Source organism: Panulirus ornatus, chromosome 47 (assembly GCF_036320965.1).
Source record: "Panulirus ornatus isolate Po-2019 chromosome 47, ASM3632096v1, whole genome shotgun sequence".
Classification (NCBI taxonomy): domain Eukaryota; kingdom Metazoa; phylum Arthropoda; class Malacostraca; order Decapoda; family Palinuridae; genus Panulirus; species Panulirus ornatus.
The window spans coordinates 4,669,047-4,691,306 of NC_092270.1; the positions used below are offsets into that span (position 1 = coordinate 4,669,047).

The 22,260-nt window shown below is 44.2% G+C and overlaps 1 protein-coding gene across 8 annotated transcripts in view; it reads right to left on the bottom strand.

Moving 5' to 3' along the window:
• Mctp (multiple C2 domain and transmembrane region protein) overlaps nt 1-22,260 on the bottom strand; it is a 400,360-nt gene that overhangs the window by 21,425 nt on the left and 356,675 nt on the right. The window contains exon 1 of one of the 8 annotated variants that reach the window (XM_071689527.1): nt 1,284-2,466. The exons of the other annotated variants lie outside the window; for them this stretch is intronic. Coding sequence (XP_071545628.1) covers nt 1,284-2,375 — 1,092 coding nt within the window. The 5' untranslated portion in view covers nt 2,376-2,466. Of the gene's footprint in view, nt 1-1,283; nt 2,467-22,260 lie in introns of those variants that run through there. 8 annotated transcript variants of the gene reach the window in all.

A 22,260-nucleotide genomic window follows, 5' to 3' on the forward strand; every position in this document is an offset into this window, starting at 1 on the left:
TTTTTGATCCATATGATACAATGATATGATTTGTTATCATATTACAGTGATTCCAGAGAAACTTCTGTGCTCGTCATCTTTGAAAAAGAGATGCATAAAAACAGTTTTGGGCTTTAAGTAATATCAATCATCTTTTACAGTAGTACCAGTAGTTTTACAACCAGACTTAAAATCAGTAAGCTGTTTTTAGCTGAGAGTATATAGTCTTTGTTGAAAGCTATGCTGTTCTGAATGACCAAGAACGGCATAAAACAGGCTGGCTGAAATGAAAATGCACTCAAGTTAGAGATCAGAAATACTGTTGTGGCTGTTCTAAAATTATGCACTAATTATATGCTTCCTTTGGGGATTTGTGATCGTTTCTTTTACTAAACTATAGCTAGATTACCTTGGAAAGCAAGAAAATATATTTCTGGCTAATGAATACCCCCTGCTGTAATACAGTTCGATGACACATGAAGAAAATATTGATCTGCATATTACTTACAGCCAAAGAAAAGTTCGCATCTCACAAGATAGGGGCTTGATCAACTCACTATTCTTTGTATACAAAACTGCATTCTATTGACAATATCATTCTCTAAAACAATAACGTTTACAAGAAGGTTAACATTACAGTACGGCTTTTCAGGCAATCGTTAGAACAAGAAAATGATAAAACTAATTAGATTTGTAAATTATCATTACAAATGACTCACTCAGACCACAATGTTTAAAGGTGAATATTCTTTTTCTCAGCACATGATGGAATATCTATCTTTAGTGGAGATATTTGCAAGAGCTACATTTGCTGGTCATGGAGGTAAAGCAATTAGGAAAAAAATCTGCCAGTGGTTTATTCAAACTATTAAAGAAATAATGTACAACAGTCACTGCCAGGAAAATGACAGGATTCCCCCATGGAAATGAGCCTCCTTACCCTTTGCTAGTACTGGAGAAACATTTGTAAACATGTGCTAACTAAAGAACCTACTGCTTTAAAGAGGCTGAAGGGAATTAGTGCAAAACACTCCTCTCTTGACTTCAACCTAAATTCGATAAACTGCCTCAAAAAAAAGGTATTCTCTGTTAAGAATCCTTTATTGAATATGTAAGATGAAGTTTAAATTACTAATTGTAATATCTCCACGAGAGAGAAATATATTCCCAACAGGATCTAGGAGAATCAAAGAGGTGTTAAAAAACATATTACCTAAGGGAAATATCAAACAGACATATATCTTACCTGCACCTCTGCAATGCTAATTTTAGCTGAGCACTAAGTATAAATAACACATGCTTACCTCTGCAACTTTGCTCAGCCTGTCTCCTAGCTTTTTATGGCCTTTGCCCTGTTCGGTATGGCTGGGTGTTAATGACCCTTCTTTAGGCTTGAGCTTGGGGCTAGACTGCAGTGTTGAAATCTCTGATTTCGAATCATCCGTAGGGGGAACCAGGGAGGCCCGACGGGAACTGAAGAAATTCCCAAAAACACTTTTGTGTTCAATTTCCTGCAGTGAATGACACTCCTGCTTTTCTTCTTGACTGTGATGAGAGCTGCTGTCATCGTCAGTGCCTATGTCAGAAGGCTCGGAGTAAGCCTTAGGAGTGCTGGGCAGTGTTGGTACGAGCAGAGAGTGGTGGTACAGGGGCCCTTCCAAGTTTTTTCTTATGCTGTCCCTCACTTCTGACAACATACAGTTGCTGCTTTTACTATCGACGGAATACTCTAAAGATCTACTTGTACCCGTCTCACTGTCACTCTTGCTTCCCTGACTATGTAGATCTTCGCAGGAGAGCAGACTAATGTCCTCAGCTCCACTACACACCATGCCTTCCAAAAAGGCATGATGCAAGGCCTCTGACAGAGCTGAGTATGTATGTGATTTCCCTAAACCCGAACTATGGACTGGCAGGAAGTCCTTGCTCGAGTGGCACTTGTCGTCCTCACTTGAGATCGTTATGATGCTATTATTGTTGAGCCTCGACAAGGTAGTCAGCTCCGGCCCCTCAACACCGTCCTCGAGGTTAGACGGGGATGTAGACATGGGCAACCCATCCTGAAGTTCGCAATCACTCGACACTTCAAACTTAACTTCCTCTGATTCAGAGGTGGCATCTTCCTCCCGCTCATCTGTACTAGGTGAGGGCGTGCGACTTCTAAAGACTTTTCTGAAAGCCCTGGCGAGGGAGCCTCCAACGGTGCCTTTCTTGTTGCGAGTCAGTGGACTGCTGCCTCGACAGTCGGAGGTGGGCAGGTCCCTCTTCCTCAATATGTTCAGCGGCTCGTTCACCGTCAGGTGGAGGGCATCGAGGCGAGGCTCGCTCACACTCACGTGCAGTGTGTCATGCTTGTGGTTACCGAGGGTCTGCTCCGTCGCCACACCTTCACTCATCTTGTTGCATTTTCCTATCCCAACACCACATCATGAGGTTGAATGTCCTGCTCTCTCTCAAAATGCTGGTTGTATTGGAGTAGAAAATGATTAATTATACAAGCTTACACAAATTTTCAGATGTTTATCAATCTTAATGTGATGTTCCATAAAAATATTGTTAATCGTTAACTCCTTTATCTTGACAGTGTAAACCTTGAGCATATGTCTGGATGTGATGGTATAGTCTATATGACCTGACCTCTAAGGGTGAGGTCAAAGGCCAATACATCATATCCATAGGTTATAACATCACGTTCAAGGTGTTAAAAGACGAAAAATCTTTATTTTCTCAAAAACTTTTTTAGCGCAATATTTTGGATGTTCATAAGAGCGCTTATACTCGTGAGGAAAGGACACAGTAGTTTGAAAATTCAACAGGAACTAACAACTTCCGCATTCAACAGGACCTCGGTAACTTACACGTTTAACAGAGCTTCAGAACCCTCCATTTCAGCAGCAACTTTTGCATGAAACATAACCTTAATAACTTGCACAGTCAACATAGTTTCGGTAATTTGCACATTTAACAAGGCTGTTTCTTACTACCGCATTATATTCAGTCTTCCTTGCCAGACCTTAATGCTCGTCACACAGCTCTAAGATGATCATCCACCTTTTAATCACTCAAGGGGTACGATCCACTTTCCCCAACCATCATCAACACTCCCTACCCACTCTAAATCCATCTCTAACCATCCACCAGCAGTATGACCACCTCATCCACAAACACAGCCTCTATTTATTCCACTCACATGCCTATTGTCTTTAAGGAACACCTGTCTCCCTCGCCACTGTCCCCCACCTGCTACACTAGTATCTAGAACCCATGGATATAGCGAAGATACACAAATGGCAGCTATTGCTGGCCAGGACCCATGGTCGGAGTAATATACGACATCTTCTCAGCAACAAATATTTCTGGACTGATATCACTAAGGAAAATTGATTATAGCCTTGCCGTGCATAACTCCAAAGCCAGAAACGACCATCAGTATGTAACACATGAACACACTTGACTACTCCACAGAGTACATTTATGATTACGTAATGACTAATATAAATCTCCAGAATACAGGTATTACATGTCTTGGCATTAACTCCGATACAATCTTTAAAAATCCGGATACTATGCGTTATAACGAATGAGTCTTGCGTACAACTCAACTTGTGCGTTATCATGAACACGAGTATGTCTTACACCCAGCTCATATGTTTATTATCAACGGGAGTTCTTTTTATGCTTCGTACCGAGTACCCCCAGATACCTGTCCTTGGCTGCAGTAGGTGAGGCCCTTTTTGCAGGCCGTGGGATGACCTAATAATCAAGTAAACTAGGACATCAGGGTGTTGGGTACTGGCCACGTCCCTACTGTGTCACACTCGCCGGAGGTGCGAAGCGACAGTCTATTTTTACCCGTCACTTTGACGTTCAACATGCCAAAGCTTAGTACACGAAAGGACTCGAAGGAAATACCACGAATTAAATGTAAAATGAACAGTTACACAACAACAACAACAACAACAACAACAAATGGCATGAAGATATACTGGATGTCTCTGATCTGTAGAGCGAAAGTATCGTACGCTGCTGGTGATACCGAATACCATCGTACCGTTCCCGTAGATTACCGTACCTCAGACAAACTTGAATCCACCTTCTCTTGAATTCCCTGTGGGACTTACACACCTGCGCTCACGCGCGTTTACTACAAACGTCAAGGAAAAAGAAAAGCTCTAACAAAACGACCCATTTATATATATTTTTTCCCCCCACGCCGTTAGAGCTGAGGAAACAAGCAAGTGAGTGCACGATTACTGCGGGGCCGCTGTACAAGCTTTTGCCGACAGACATAAAGAACACCAGTATGTCGGTCTGCATTACCCTTGCCAGACTCAGTTTATGATACGCTTTGGCACTGGCTCAAGGCACAGGATGCTTTCATCATGTGATGATGATGCCACATAACACTATGCTTACACACATATACACGTACACATGCTCACATATTACTGGTCCCAATTTGGTACGAAAAACATACACACACATATCAGTGGGAGGACTGGGTAATATTATACCAACACTATAAACCATTTTATAAATGAGAAAACTCCATTGATGTCTTTTCTCTAATTTGTAATGATGAGTGTCAATAATTCTTTGCACTTAGCATTACGAGAACATAGACCATTTCGTAGAATCTGGTTGGTTTGTTTACCATCAGGGTTCGATGCCCATCTTCGGAGAAGACAGCGACTGTGTTGTCCACATACCATGACCACCATTACATCCGGGTCTGAAATTAGCCAGTTTACCCCAAGGAGTAAAAATATCTTTGTAGAAATCTTCATGGCCAAAAAAAAAAAAAAGAAAGAAAAAGTAAGACCCAATAATAGAGAAAACGAGGGACCTGAGCAATCCAATTAAACAAGAGGCAACTGCGTTGCCTAATGTCCAAGCCAGGGTTGGATATTTTAGGAAAATCGAACAATTTCTTTCATTGACAAAAAACAAAAACGAATTTGTATACCAAGATATTTGTCTGCCAAATACAAATATATATATTTTTAGTACATTACCTGAGACGGCACGGGGAAGTGAATGCCCTAATCAATGTCATCTCATTAAGGTTGTGCGAATATATATATATATATATATATATATATATATATATATATATATATATATATATATATATATATATATATATATATCTTAAGGCAGGTACCCGGGTTACTGACTAACCCAACTTACACCAACGGCAAAGGAATCAAGTCTTTCCTCATTAATATGCAAATCTATGCAACCATACGCCCGAAAATCTAATCACTTGCTCAAGTCAAGCAAGGATAAGATTACCTTGTGCTTATCATGATAGGATTTTGAAGTTATCATTTTTGACAAGAAAGTGTCAACACACAGACACACAGACGGACGCAAAAATGATAATCTCATGTCAAGATTACACTAAAGTGTATATGCACAAAAGAAAATAAAAAAAAACTGCTAAAAATCCAGTAAAAAAACACACACGTGATCAGGAGATATCCACATTGACTTTTGAAATGCACAATCCAATATCGAAGGTACGAAAATATGAAATAAATCAGTTTTAAATACAAATGACTTATAATCTAAATCGCTCAGCACACGCGTTAACACGACTGTACTACACAGAGGAACTGGGGAAAAAAATTGGGGGAAAAAAAGCTGGGGAAAAAAACTTATCTACTTCCCTCGTGTGAGAGAGAGAGAGAGAGAGAGAGAGAGAGAGAGAGAGAGAGAGAGAGAGAGAGAGAGAGAGAGAGAGAGAGAGAAATCTGTGCGTGCCGTCACACCATAACATGGATACATACATACACACATACATACATACATACATACATACATACATACATACATACATAAAATTCATTTTATCGGCAAAAAAAAAAGGAAAAAAAATATAATAAACTTTCCTGGAATTTGCTGTCATTACTATTTCACAAATGTGAAACTTAAAATCGACTGAAAATATTTCTGTTGACGATGCATTTCCTGAAACAATATTTATTCTCTTTTTCAAAAGAAAACGGGCCATTTATGAGTTAACAAAAAACAAGAGAAACGAAAGTATTGGAACAATTTCTATATGTTCAAAATGAATTTACATTTAAAAATGATTTACATTTAAAAAATATTCTACATTTAAAGGTGATTTACAATGTTTAAACGCTTTTGATAATTTCGACGCAGCGTCGAGTACAATTACTCGTTAATGATCAAACTATCCTCAACCATCGTTAACTGGACACGATTGTTAGTAGTGATTCCCCCCCGAGTCAAATGAATCAATCTAGAATCACTAACGAATCATGGTCATAATGTCTCGAAATAGAGCAAAGCATATTATATATATATATATATATATATATATATATATATATATATATATATATATATATATATATATATATATATATATCCCTGGGGATAGGGGAGAGAATACTTCCCACGTATTCCCTGCGTGTCGTAGAAGGCGACTAAAAGGGAAGGGAGCGGGGGGCTGGAAATCCTCCCCTCTCGTTTTTTTTTTTTATATATATATATATATATTCTCCAAAAGAAGGAACAGAGAAGGGGGCCAGGTGAGGATATTCCCTCAAAGGCCCAGTCCTCTGTTCTTAGCGCTACCTCGCTAACTGCGGGAAATGGCGAATAGTATGAAAGAAAAGAAAAGAATATATATATATATATATATATATATATATATATATATATATATATATATATATATATATATATATATATGTGTGTGTGTGTGTGTGTGTGTGTGTGTGTGTGTGTGTGTGTGTGTGTGTGTGTGCAAGGCGCTCACAGCCGTTCCCAACAAAGGGGGGGGGGGGGTGTGAGTGTGTGTGTGTGTGGGTTGGGTACAGCACGTGCCACTAGAGAGAGAGAGAGAGAGAGAGAGAGAGAGAGAGAGAGAGAGAGAGAGAGAGAGAGCCGGCTGTATGCCATGCCTCACACACAGTAGAGGAGGGAAGCCCTTTCTCTCACACACTCATCATGACCCTCTTCTCTGTCTTGTACTGGACTAGCCTTAAGGCCGGCGCCTGTCTGGAACCTTCCAGCACTCATCTTTCCAGACACTTCCAGCGTTCTTCTCTTGAGAAAGTTCCAGTACTCATCTTTCCAGAGCCTTCTAGCGCTCTTCTCTCTTGGACCTTCCAGTGCTCTTATGTCTAGAAGCGTTCCAATACTCCCCTTTCCAGAGACTTCCAGCGTTCTTCTCTTTAGGATGTTCCAGTACTCTCCCTTCCAGAACCTTCCAGCGCTCTTTCCTTTCTACAACCTTCCACTGCTCTCCTCTCTGGAACCTTCCAGTCCGCTTTCAAAAAGCATCTTCCAGTGTTCCCCCACAAGAAACCACCAGCTGGGTCGTCCATTTAATACCCCCCTTCCTTCCCTCCCTTCCCCCACAATACCCCCTTCCCTCCCTTCCTTCCCCCCCTCTCTTCCCCCACAATACCCCCTTCCTTCCCTTCCTTCCCCCACAATACCCCCTTCCCTCCCTTCCTTCCCCCACAACACCCCCTTCCTTCCCTTCCTTCTTCCCTTCACCCACCCTCCCTTCCCTTCCTTCCTTCCTTCCTCCCTTCCCCTACCAGCGTATACGACCATGAACCAACCACCATCCCCCACACCCACCTCCACCACCCACCCCCCCATAACAAGAAGATGACCCAGGATAGCAATAAAGACTGGAACCCTAAACCAGAAAACAAGATAAGCTGGATGGCACAAAAGAGGGGAAGAGGCTTCCACAAAACCTTCCTTAAAAGAGGCCTTTGAATTCCTCCCTCCAACCCCCCCTTTTGTATGCCAGAAGTAAACCGAAGTACTTTAGAATAAAAAAAAGGAAACACCATTTTCTTCTTTTTTTTTTTTATCCCTTTTATAAGCCTCCAAGTCTCTTTTGAGCAATAGAAGCAACGTTTAGAAAAGAAGCCTGGCTGAACTACACGTTAAGATATTTTATATTTGTCATATTATTTTCTTCCTCCCTTCCAGCTGCTTGACATAGCGATGAAAAGATATGACGTGGGGGGAGGGAAGGGGGGTTAAGGGGGGGGTAAAGGGGGGGAGGCGACTCTTTCATCACCAGATCTCGTGTCAGTATTTACACACATGTGAGGGGGGGGGGGTGTCCAGAGATGAGTAAAGTTATTCACTCTCATTCAACCTCACCCACAATGAGTCCACAGAGAACCAAAAGTGATTTCTTTCTTTTTCTCTCTACTTTTTTTCTTTTTATCCAGATGGTATCAAAAACACAGCTCTCTCTCTCTCTCTCTCTCTCTCTCTCTCTCTCTCTCTCTCTCTCTCACACACACACACATACTCTCTCTCTATCTCCCTAGCCACTGAGAGTGCATTCAAATCTCTCGTTGTCATACGAGAAGGCACTTAACAATGATGGTGAAGATGATTACCGTGTCTTCACTTGCAGTCAAACGCCAGGAGGAGGAGGAGGAGAAGGAGGAACAGGAGGAGGAGGAGGAGGAAGAAGAGGAACAGGAGGAAGAGGAGGAAGAAGAGGAACAGGAGGAACAGGAGGAGGAGGAAGAGGAACAGAAGGAGGAGGAGGAGGAAGAAGAGGAAGAGGAGAAGGAGGAGGAAGAAGAGGAAGAGGAAGAGGAGGAGGAGGAAGAGGAACAGGAGGAAGAGGAGGAGGAGGAAGAGGAGGTGGTGGAGGAAGAGGAGGTAGAGGAAGAGGAGGATGAGGAGGAGGAGGAGGGGAATAATTACAATTAGCCTTGTCAGAACATCTGCTGGTCTTGCACGACCCTTTTCAAAGACTAGTCACATACTGACAACCCAAGAACCTCGCCTCACGAAGGCACAGAGGCGGTGTGTATCTAGACACACGAAAAGAGGATGGGATCCCACTCGCTGGAAAGTTAAGGGCCGTAACTCTTTTAAAGTATAGTCGGTCCTAACTCAGAGATAGAGTTTAAATTCGCACGAAATCGAAAAGTTTCGTGTTCACGTGATGGTCAAGTCTACAGACCATAGTCACACGAAAGCAGAGTCTATATCAACCCGATGGTTGAGACCACATTCACACGAAAGGAAAGTACATCATGACACGAAAGTAGAGTCCATGGACCATATTCACACGAAAGTAGAGTCCACAGACCATATTCACACGAAATTAGAGTCCACAGACCATACTCACACAAAAGTAGAGTCCACGGACCATATTCACACGAAAGTAGAGTCCACTAGACCACACTCACACGAAAGTAGAATCCACAGACCATACTCACACGAAAGTAGAGTCCATATTCACAAGACAGCAGAACCCGCAATCTGGACGTGTACCTCACTAGGGGTACATGTGTACCGTCCGGTTTAGGTACGTACCACTGTCTCAGACACCACGTACCGTCTGGACGTGTACCTCACTAGGGGTACATGTACCGCCCGGTTTAGGTACGTACCACTGTCTTAGAGCCCACGTACCGTCTGGACGGCTCTCGTGTACCGCACTGTCAGACAAGTACCGTCACTCAGGTACCCTACTGGCTCAGATGTACTTGGCGTGGTACTGGGCAAGAGGTACCTAGTCGTAGGTACCATTTCCACGACGGAGAGAACCACATCTTTTGACGAGTTCATGGAAGAAGACGAAGCCATCTTGGTTCACTGTGCACGACGGTACGACATTTGAGCACGACGGTATGACCCTTGAGCACGACGGTACAACCCTTGAGCACGACGGTACGACCCTTGAGCACGACGGTACGACCCTTGAACACGACAGTACAACCCTTGAGCACGACGGTACGACCCTTGAGCACGACAGTACAACCCTTGAGCACGACGGTACGACCCTTGAGCACGACGGTACGACCCTTGAGCACGACGGTACGACCCTTGAGCACGACGGTGTGTGTGTGTGACCCGTGTAACACTACGCCACCAACTGCTTTATTTTTTTCCTTTTTTTTTTTTGGTCGTAGTTCCTGGCTCGTGCAGAGGAGGCGCTACTGAGAAGACGATGTAGTGTTTCTCTTTAAAAGTTTGTGGAGGTATGTGGTGGCGGCGGTGGCGGTGGAGGAGGATAGGCACGCACTCCATAATAAATGTGTGGTGGTGGTGGTGTGTGTGTGTGTGTGTGTGTGTGTGTGTGTGTGTGTGTGTGTGTGGTGGGCAAGGGAGGGTTGGTGGGTTGGGGTGGGGTTGTGGTGGTGGTGTAAACACGGGTAAACAAGCCTGGGAGACGCGAGGCATTCACTCGTGTTTACCTGTACACAAACACGGGGGAGGGGAGAGGAAAGGGGAGAGGAGGGGAGGGGGGACCTCCTTCCTAGCGCCCAAAGGCCTGGCCCCTCCCCTCTCCCCCCCCAAACAGCGCATTGTCCCCCTCTGGAGAGTGAGGGGAGAGGGGGGAGAGCGGGTATTTTTATTCTATTTTCTCCCCTCCTTCCTCCCCTCCTTCCTCCCTCCTCAACTTGCGTGTTTGGTAGCGAGAGAAACCTTAATTAACCAGAACTGTATACAGTTCACGGTCCGAGAAGGGCAACGACCCCTGACCCGACCTTATGATAGGTCAGGTCAAAGATTAAGACTTCATGCTCAAGGGTCGTACCGTACCGTCGTGCTCAAGGGGGTCGTACCGTCGTGCTCAAGGGGGTTGTACCGTCGTGCTCAAGGGGGTCGTACCGTCGTGCTCAAGGGGGTCGTACCGTCGTGCTCAAGGGGGGTCGTACCGTCGTGCCCAAGGGTCGTACCGTCGTGCTCAAGGGTCGTACCGTCGTGCTCAAGGGTCGTACCGTCGTGCTCAAGGGGTACCGTACCGTCGTGCTCAAGGGGGGTCGTACCGTCGTGCTCAAGGGGGGTCGTACCGTCGTGCTCAAAGGGGGTCGTACCGTCGTGCTCGAGGGGTACCGTACCGTCGTGCTCAAGGGGTACCGTACCGTCGTGCTCAAGGGTCGTACCGTCGCCCTCAAAAATCGTACCGTCGCCCTCAAGGGTTACCATACCGTCGCCCTCAAGGGTCGTACCGTCGTGTTCAGAAAAAGCTTACAAACTGCCATGGTGGTGGAAATGCATTCTGGGCTCTGCCAGGCGACCAACACCAGCATGGTGGCTTCCCACACACACACACTGCATGTACCCTGTAACAAGATCTCTCTGTTGTGGCTGTACACTGCCCCACTAACTCTCCTTTCTCTACTAACTATACTTACTTTTTGTACTAACTTCTTTTCTCTACTAACTCTCCTTTCTCTATTAATTATCCTTTCTCTACTAACTCTCCTTTCTGTACTAACTATACTTACTTTTTGTACTAACTCTTCTTTTCTCTACTAACTCTCCTTTCTCTATTAATTATCCTTTCTCTACTAACTCTCCCTTCTCTACTACTTATCCTTTCTCTACTAAATATCCTTTCTCTAATAACTCTCTTTCTCTACTAAATCTCCTTTCTCTACTAACACTATATATATATATATATATATATATATATATATATATATATATATATATATATATATATATATATATATATATATATACATACATATACAAGATGACACCTACTTCTGCTGACTTCTACAGCAGAAGAAGCAACACCATTAATGTTGATATAGCACCTATGTACATCCCCTTGAGCATATGGGTGATAACACCACATACCAGTTACCATCAGACGACTCAATGGATCTTTTAACTCGGCGAGGTCAGCTTGAAGGCAAGATAAAACGATACCATTCAACTGATAACGCTTATCTCTTTCCCTCCAACCGCTTAACGTTATCTAGCCGACTGTGTGTGTGTGTGTGTGTGTGTGTGTGTGTGTTTAAACGAGTAAAATCCGGGAGTATTTTCATGTACCATTTCTAACGTGAAATAAGGATAAACTGTGTCATATTCTAAAGTGCCAAACTCCATAGAATTTCAGCGCATCTACATTTGCGACATGAAAACAATTTACCGGATGTAAGGGATCCACATTTAACTAAAGTAAACAAAAAAAAGGAAAGAAAATAATATTCAGACACTTCTAACTCGGTGGCCGAACTAGATATGGAAATAATACAGGAATTTATATGTCACTGTGACATATATATATACATCTGTCTGGGTATGGCCCAAGCTGGCCAAGTGGCTCTGATATAAAATGCAGAGCTTTCTTATCTCTCGCTCTCTCTGGCGACGCCACAAGGCAGTTAAAGCCAGATGTATTTACATATATACATCGGGCGAACATCACGTAGGCTCCATCGTATTTCTGCGATTGTGTATATACTGTATAAATCACGGAGACGCAGACTTAAAGACGTACGATGCAGGAGAACTTTGCATTAATACGTTCCATGAGATGGATGGAGGATCATGTGAGCGTTGATAAACGTAAAAAAAAAGGCCTTTTTTCTTGTCATTTTTTCCTCTTTCATCCAATCCGTTTCTGTGACCCAACCCAACGTTCGTAACACGTAACGTACCAGGAGACGATGAATTCTTCACGACCTGTTGAAGGTGAATGTTATAAATACTGACTATACGGTTAAAAAACCTGACATTACCATGAACTGTGGCCTAATACCACAAGGTAAGATAATATGATGAATTATTTATCTAATCTTCCTTTGCGGAAAAATTTTTGCCCCACCCACTCACTCACCCACCCCAGAAAATAATAACAATGCCATCATGAAAGGGGGTCTCCCTCCCTCCATTTTCTACAATGTATACAATCCATTCAACTGTATCACCTTACAGACGTGCATGAGCCACAACAGTTGTACCCAATACGTAAACACCAGCGCGTAAGAATGCGACTAGGTTTGCCACCTGAACGTGGCATTTCGAAATACGGTGTCAATGCCTCTCACTCAGGTCATGTTCCACCACCTCCTCCCACTCACCCACTCACCTCCCGTCACCCGAGGCTTAGAAAATACATCTCTCACGTAAAATCTACAGATTATCAGCGTACACCGTCACGTCTGGTTTCAGTGACTCCCTCAATCGAGAGAGAGAGAGAGCAATCCTTCCTTATTACTTGACCTACGAAGAAAACTGCTTTACTGAACAGCAAGGGCAATAAAGTAACCAACATCATATCATAGCATTTATTGTCTTCACAACCCTACGTAATATTAGAAGCAGTAAATTTTCACCATAAAATCCATGTCAAGTTCTAACGTATGATATGGTGTTATAATAACTTATATATACTTCATATTTCGTGTTTCTTGATAACAGCGATGGAATTCTAATGGAGAACTGGTATGTGTGTGTGTCTGTATGTAGGGGAAATGCGATATGTGTGTGTATGCTGGTATGTAGGAGACGAGTAGGATTTGTATACCTTTATGTAGGAGAAAAGGCAGCATGTATATGCATATATGTAGGGGAGGATCAAGGTGTGTGTGTGTGCATACACATAAGGTAAACTTCTCTCTCTCTCTCTCTCTCTCTCTCTCTCTCTCTCTCTCTCTCTCTCTACACATTACATGTATGACAATTTTGGTCTTTAATCAATAATAGAACAATACGAATGATATGCCATGGACGTTACTAGAGTAAAATTCTAGAATCTATAATAAAAATCCAGCACGCATTCTCATTTCCACGAAATAGAAAAAAATCTTCAAATTTTTTTCTATACAAGCTATACATTACCAATGTTTATCGGATGTCTAGAGTAAACAGAATATTCGAACCTGAAGAAATAAACCATTTTTGACCCATAGGGACAGATCTATTCTTTCCTGACGAGTTTAGATTTATTCTGTGTATCTACACACAGCTTAGGGTTGAAAGGTCATCTGAAGGTCAATAAATGGATAATTCTTTCATGGAACTATATATATATATATATATATATATATATATATATATATATATATATATATATATATATATATATATATATATCTCGAGAGATGGCTACATCCACACAGCCACATACCCCACATATAAACACATTCTATTCTATATCTATCAGTCTATCTACCTATCTCTACCCGTACACTGATTTTGCTAATCACTCTTCATCTTCAAAGCCATTAATCAGATCACATGATCATAATGCTGTTAATCGAGTCACGTGGTGATAATTCCACTGATCAAGTCACGTGATCCTAATTCCATTAATCGAGTCACGTGATCACAATTCCCCTTTTCATCGAATCATGTGATTATAATCCCATTAATCGCGTCAGGTGATTAATAAGTGTGGAAGCCTTCCACATCCGCCTACAATAACCATATACCCAGGGACCATACGAACACAAAGACCATTAACATTGTTGTGATAAATAAATGGAGGAAAATAGGTACATAACAACATTAAATAGGTACATAACATTAAATAGGTACATAACATCATTAAATAGGTACATAACAACATTAAATAGGTACATAACATTAAATAGGTACATAACATCATTAAATAGGTACATAACAATATTAAATATCGACCCAGGGAGGAACTGGAGGGAGAAAACATGATAAGAGACGAAAGACATATTTTGGAATCAGACGTGATAGAGAGAACAACTGAAGGTGGAGAGATGGATGGTTATAATGGGTGGTTTATGATCATGGCTGGATGTGAGGTTAATTACGTCTTCTCGAAGGAAGTGAGGTCCATTGTATCAACTATCGTGATTGTGGTGAGGGTACTATACGTTAAGGCTGTCCTGGAGGGGAGCAACCAGGTCAAGTGGTTTTACATAAAGAGCTACCAGGTCAAATGGTTCTCTTGAAATCGACCATGAGAGCAGGTGGATAGCATGAACAGTGTGAGGAATACTGTAGCATGTTCTCGTCACAACCCCCCCCCCTCCTTCCTTCACATACACTATCACATCACCTTTAGTAAATCCCTGACAGGCTGGCAAACAAGCACACAACACCTCCCTCTCCCTCTCTCTCTCCCACCACACACACACACACACACACACACACACACACAATCACTCGACACTCCCTGTCCTTCACACTCCTACGTTGTGTACCCACCGCAGCCACTAACAATCGAATTTGCCAAAGGATCCCAGGATCTATCTATGTGGGCCCCCCTCCCCCCCACCTCTAGAGGGAACCAACATACCTTCCACATACGTAGCTGTGTGGGGGGGGGACACACACACACACACACACACACACACACACACACACACACGCCTCTCTCTCTCTCTCTCTCTCTCTCTCTCTCTCTCTCTCTCTCTCTCTCTCTCTCTCTCTCTCTCGTCAGTACCATCAACACTAACCCACTTGGAAAGTTTCTACATGGATTTGGGAGGCATTTGACACCGTCTCACTACAGGACCAAGCCAAGGCTACTACAATACTCCCTGTAGATCACTGTAGCACCAGAGCACCAGAGCCACTATATATATACACAGAGGCTACAGTTAAAAAAGACATTTTTTTTCCCTTCACAAACAATTCATAACATCACTTTGAAATCACCAGCATTCGAGCGCTAGTAGTTCTCAAACAATTAAAAAAATGCTAGTTGAATACACATAAAAAGACATTTTTTTTCCCTTCACAAGCATTTCTAAAATCACTTTGGAATCACCAGCATTCGAGCGATAGTCATACCCAAACAATTTAAAAAAAAAAAAAAAAATAAGAATTCTAGTTGAATAAACATTTCAATATGTGTTTTAAATGTTTCTAAAAACGCACGAATCACCGTCATTAAAATGTCTATCGTGTCCTCCCTCCCTCCTCCATCCCCCTGGTGAAACTCTCTGCGTCCCTCCCACAAAAAGCTTGCTAATGATAATGGGATTTTCCAGACAATCGGATTATATAAAGTTTTAGGCCTGTGTGTTAGTAAGTCTACCATGGGTTAGTCATGAGGACGGTCAAATCCTCTTATACAACATATATGACTAACCTCATTACGATCGAATACCATATATGAGAATCGTAACCTATATTTTAGCTACCTTTTTCTCCCCCCCCCTTGCTATTGAGACAGAGGGCAAGTCTGTTCTCATAACCTATGAGCAGAGGTGAAGGGTATGTGAGTGGTAGCTAGTGTTTGACTCAAAAAGGCAATTATCCATCCTACGTACACACACACCTGCATGACAAGTGTACAGCAGGTGTGAGGTGCAGGTGTTTTACATGTAGATCAGAAGGGAGGGTATATATATATATATATATATATATATATATATATATATATATATATATATATATATATATATATATACTGGTTCGCCTCGTTGGGTGGTTGGGGGAGGAAAAAGAAAGGGGTGGGGGGTGAAGAGAGAGAGGGGAGGAGAAAGAAAGAGGGGGAGAGAGACAGAGAAAGAAAGGGGAGAGAGATGGGGGGAGGAGGAGGAAGGGTGAGGGGAAGAGAAAAGAAAGGGGAGAGAGAGAGGATAAGGGGAGGAGTAGGAAGGGTGAGGGGGGAGGAGGATGTGGACGAGGGTGTGGGGTGATGATGCTTCGTTCTCCTCAGCGCCCCAAGGTTAGCGCCCCAGCACGGGGGGAGAGTAGGCTGGCTCGGGGAGTTGCGCTCACAATGTTACCTGGAACTCTTCATTAATTGAGAAAGAAAAGTGTATCTTGTCGGTGACTTCACCTTTAAGCGCTTGAACACGAACCCTCGACCCTTGAACACGACGGTACACGACCCTTGAACACGACGGTACACGACCCTTGAACACAACGGTACGATCCTTGAACACGACGGTACACGACCCTTGAACACGACGGTAAACGACCCTTGAGCACGACAGTACGATCCTTGAACACGACGGTACACGACCCTTGAACATGACGGTACACGACCCTTGAACATGACGGTACACGACCCTTGAACATGACGGTACACGACCCTTGAACACGACGGTACACGACCCTTGAATACAGAGGGGCCCGATTCCTTCTTTCCTTCCTTCCTTCCTTCCTTCCCTCCTTCACAAGGAAACTCCCTCCTCTTAAATCACTCCCGATACATCTCGATCGGAAGTTTGGCCATCGCGTGCCACCCTGGAGGCATATTTCTTACTTGAGGAAAGGGGGAAAAAAAGAGAAGGGGGAAAAAAAGAGAAGGAAAAAAGGAGAGAGAAAGAGATTCACTTGCCCCCTCTGATCTGAGCAGCCAACAGCCATTCAACCTCCGAACCAGGGAGAGAGAGAGAGAGAGAGAGAGAGAGAGAGAGAGAGAGAGAGAGAGAGAGAGAGAGAGAGAGAGAGAGAGAGAGAGAGAGACATACAGTACCAGATAAGATGATGGTGGTGATGGTGGTGGTTTGATAACATCGAACGGGCGTCGAAACAAAGGCACATTGACGCCAACAATTGCTCTGGGATTTCCTTAATCCCCCATCCCCCCAAATCCTTCTTCTTCCTCCGCCTCCCTATTACCTCCCTATTACGATTTTGTTTTTCGTTACTACGTACTGAGCTGGAATATATATATATATATATATATATATATATATATATATATATATATATATATATATATATATATATATATATATATATATTCCCTGGGGATAGGGGAGAAAGAATACTTCCCACGTATTCCCTGCGTGTCGTAGAAGGCGACTAAAAGGGAAGGGAGCGGGGGGCTGGAAATCCTCCCCTCTCGTTTTTTTTTTTGTTTTTTTTTAATTTTCCAAAAGAAGGAACAGAGAAGAGGGCCAGGTGAGGATATTCCCTCAAAGGCCCAGTCCTCTGTTCTTAACGCTACCTCGCTATCGCGGGAAATAGCGAATAGTATGAAAAAAAAAAAAAAAATATATATATATATATATATATATATATATATATATATATATATATATATATATATGTTTTTGTTTCTGTACTACCATAATAATGTCTTTGTTCTCGTACTACTGGTTCAAAGTGGTTTATAGTAGTAAAGTTGTGAGTCCAAAATGTTTTTGAATTACGGTTTTACGTTTCTTTTATTCTTTTTATTTTTTTTGGTTCCTCCTGTATTGTGTATGCAAAATGTGTTTTGTATACCAGGATTAAGAAACTTTGGGTTTTATATTCCGTTTCTGTATTTTCCTTGTTTTATGTAGTACAGGTACAGCGTGTTTCTGTACCCCAGCAGCAGTTGCTGTTGTATACAGAGTCCTTCTGTATTACGAGGTTTTGGGGTAATGTTTATGTTCGTCTATTGTGTTCTTCGGATAGTTTGATATTACGAGATGAGAAGAAAAAAGAAATAAGAAATGATGCTATAGGGGTAGCGTGATGTGTCCCTTGACCCACAACCCTTGTGATCCGATTCCCTTCACGTCACATTTGAGATAAGTGCCCGGGTATAATGGCCATGTGAGATCATGTGGAAGGATATGGGAGATGGAGGGATGGGGGATTATGATGGGGAAGAGATGATAATTATGGGGGGATGGGGAGGGTGGGGATTTAACGATAAGGGAAGGGGAGGGGATGATGGAAGAGAGGGATTAATCGTAGGTGGACTATAATAGTCATAATAATCGTTGAGTTAGGGTGTTTAAAGTTAACGACTAGATTGGAAAGTTAACCTGTTTAGCTTCTAATCATCATTTCTATGCCATATATACACACAATTCCACATCAACTTTTGATTTACTACGCTAATGAAAAGCTTCACGAAGCTCAACTAATAATGACGAAAGAATAATAACCAGAAATATACACTTGAAATCCTCCAAGTTGAAACTTTTTTTTTCCTGGAGTTTCAAGTGAAACGAGACTTCACGGGTGGAAAGTTTCACAACACGACACACGGAACCTTGTCTGTAGCTCTGAGTTATTGACCGTAGGGTTGAGGAAGAGGTAACACAAGCAGGGCCCCAGGTGACACAAGCAGGGCCCCAGGCGACACAAGCAGGGCCCCCAGGCAACACAAGCAGGGCCCCAGGCGACACAAGCAGGGCCCCAGGCGACACAAGCAGGGCCCCAGGCGACACAAGCAGGGCCCCAGGCGACACAAGCAGGGCCCCAGGCGACACAAGCAGGGCCCCCAGGTGACACAAGCAGGGCCCCAGGCGACACAAGCAGGGCCCCCAGGTGACACAAGCAGGGCCCAGGCGACACAAGCGGGCCCCCAGCCAAACCCAAGCAGGGCCCCCAGGTGACACAAGCAGGGCCCCAGGCTGACACAAGCAGGGCCCCCAGGTGACACAAGCAGGGCCCAGGCGACACAAGCCAGGCGACACAAGCAGGGCCCCAGGCGACACAAGCAGGGCCCCCAGGCGACACAAGCAGGGCCCCAGGTGACACAAGCAGGGCCCCAGGCGACACAAGCAGGGCCCCAGGCGACACAAGCAGGGCCCCCAGGTGACACAAGCAGGGCCCCAGGCGACACAAGCAGGGCCCCCAGGCGATACAAGCAGGGCCCCAGGCAACACAAGCAGGGCCCCAGGCGACACAAGCAGGGCCCCAGGCGACACAAGCAGGGCCCCAGGCGACACAAGCAGGGCCCCAGGTGACACAAGCAGGGCCCCAGGCGACACAAGCAGGGCCCCAGGCGACACAAGCAGGGCCCCAGGCAACACAAGCAGGGCCCCAGGCAACACAAGCAGGGCCCCAGGCGACACAAGCAGGGCCCCAGGCAACACAAGCAGGGCCCCAGGCAACACAAGCAGGGCCCCAGGCGACACAAGCAGGGCCCCAGGCAACACAAGCAGGGCCCCAGGCAACACAAGCAGGGCCCCAGGCGACACAAGCAAGGAAAATTGTATCGGTCTCAAACGAACCACACTGGAAGCGAGAAAAGTCGACTCATATCTTCACACTTTTCGACACGAGGGTTCGACACCCTGCCCACCCCTCCCTCTCGAACACACAACACCCCGGATACGACCCTTAAACATGGCGTTATTACGACCCCTGAGTATGAATATACGACCTTTAGGGCCAGGTTTAAAAAGGCTCACAAACCATCATTACTGGTCGTGCTCAAAGGTCGTCCTCAAGTCGCTGAACTGTGACGGATCCTCCCGAAGTGTTGTGAACCATCGCGACTGGTTCGGTTTTTTGACTTCGAAGCCTCCTCCTCCTCCTCCTCCTCCACTTCTTCTTCCTCCTCCTCCTCCTCCTCCTCCTCCACTTCTTCTTCCTCCTCCTCCTCCTTCTCCTCTTCCTCTTCCTCCTTCTGTTCGCCGATACCGTGAAGTTCCTCTTCCATCCCATATAATATATTCCTCGACCTTGGTCACCAGGTTGTGAGGAATGACTGTGAGAATGACTCTTGAAGGGTCAAGCCAGCAGTAGCAATCGTCCAGCCCTTCTCGGTCGCCCTTAAGGGGTTCGAACCGATCCCCACGAAAGAGCGAGAGTGGACTATCAAAGTGCAAGCAGTAAAACAATGCTCTGAATATACGTTTAAATGTCAGGATATGAGAGCACACACACACACACACACACACACACACACACACACGTACCCCTGACTGCAACACACCCCTCACGACGCGTATGTATTCCACCAATGTGTTACAACACCCTTGCTCTTCAGCTGCAACACTCGCTAGCGTTGCTCCGTCCTCCTACAACACCCCTACCCAGCCCCCAATCCAAGCAACACACACACACACACACACACACACACAAAGCTCGACACTCGACATTTTCAAAGGTGTTGTGAAGGAGGCGAAGCAGGACGTGTTGGCTATTTGATACAGGGTCGTCGCTGAATCGCGAAGACAAAGAACAACGAACCTGCGTTGAATATTTATGAATCTGTGTTTCGATAAATGGCACACAACACACGAGAGGACTTATTCCCTCTTTGGTCTACACACACACACACACACACACACACACACACACACACACCAGGGGGCTTCCGTGGTGTAGTAGTTAACGTTGCTGATCATGATTCACGCAATGATTCGTCTAAGTTCGATTCCTAGCGCGGCAATCCGCCCCACACTCAACCCAAGGTGTTCATCCTCCTCTCGGAGCTAGTCGATAAATGGCTACCTGGCTTAGGCTTGTGTGTGTGTGTGTGTGTGTGTGTGTGTGTGTGTGTGTGTGTGTGTGTGTGTGTACAAACGCACATCAGTGAAGACATAGCAACACAAACAAACTACAGTGACATACGTGGATTAAATCATGATAACACAAAAGTTATGAGTGCGTAATGAGAATTATGAGTGCGTAATGAGAATTATGAGTGCGTAATGAGAATTATGAGTGCGTAATGAGAATTATGAGTGCGTCATAAGAGTTATGAGTGGCGTAAGGGTGAAATTTAAAACCCAGGGATATTAGAGTGCGTGTGGGGTTTTTTCTATAACACGAACTCATTCATGGGTTGCGTTTAAACCAACACACACTCGTGCTTAATATTGTGTTGTGTTGTGTGTAATACAGATGGGTGGTTGTATCTGCGTTGTGTTTAAGGCATGTTGTGTGCATGTTAGAGTGCGTGTGTTGCGTGGAGAATAACATACACAGTCCACTGCCAGACGGTAGATTGCGTTAAAGAGAACACATTGGTATGGAGGCTGGGGGTCGGGTGTGTGTTTGGCAGCATGTAGATTTAAAGAGTGCGTTGCTTCCACTGGGGATATTATAAACGAGCCTGGGAGTGTGTTGAGAGGGCAACGCACTCTTAAAAAGAGTGCGTTGTAGCGCCCAGGACAATAGCAGAGCCTGGGGAGTGTGTGTGTGTGTGTGTGTGTGTGTGTGTGTGTGTGTGTGTGTGTGTGTGTGTGTGTGTGTGTCAGCAACAATTATAATAGAAAATATGGGCATGATATGTACTTCTGAATAATATATAGCCACACACACACACACACACACACACACACACACACACACACACACACACACACTGTGTACATTACCATACACATAGACACACACACACACACACACTGTGTAGACTACCACACACACACACACACACACACACTGTGTAGACTACCACACACACACACACACACACACACACACACACACACACACTGTGTACATTACCATACACATAGACACACACACACACACACACTGTGTAGACTACCACACACACACACACACACACACACTGTGTAGACTACCACACACACACACACACACACACACACACACACACACTGTGTACATTACCATACACATAGACACACACACACACACACACTGTGTAGACTACCACACACACACACACACACACACACACTGTGTAGACTACCACACACACACACACACACACACATACACACACACACACACACACACTGTGTACATTACCATACACATAGACACACACACACACACACACTGTGTAGACTACCACACACACACACACACACACAGTGTGGACAGACTCACACACTCATACCCCCTACCTTTCCCCCA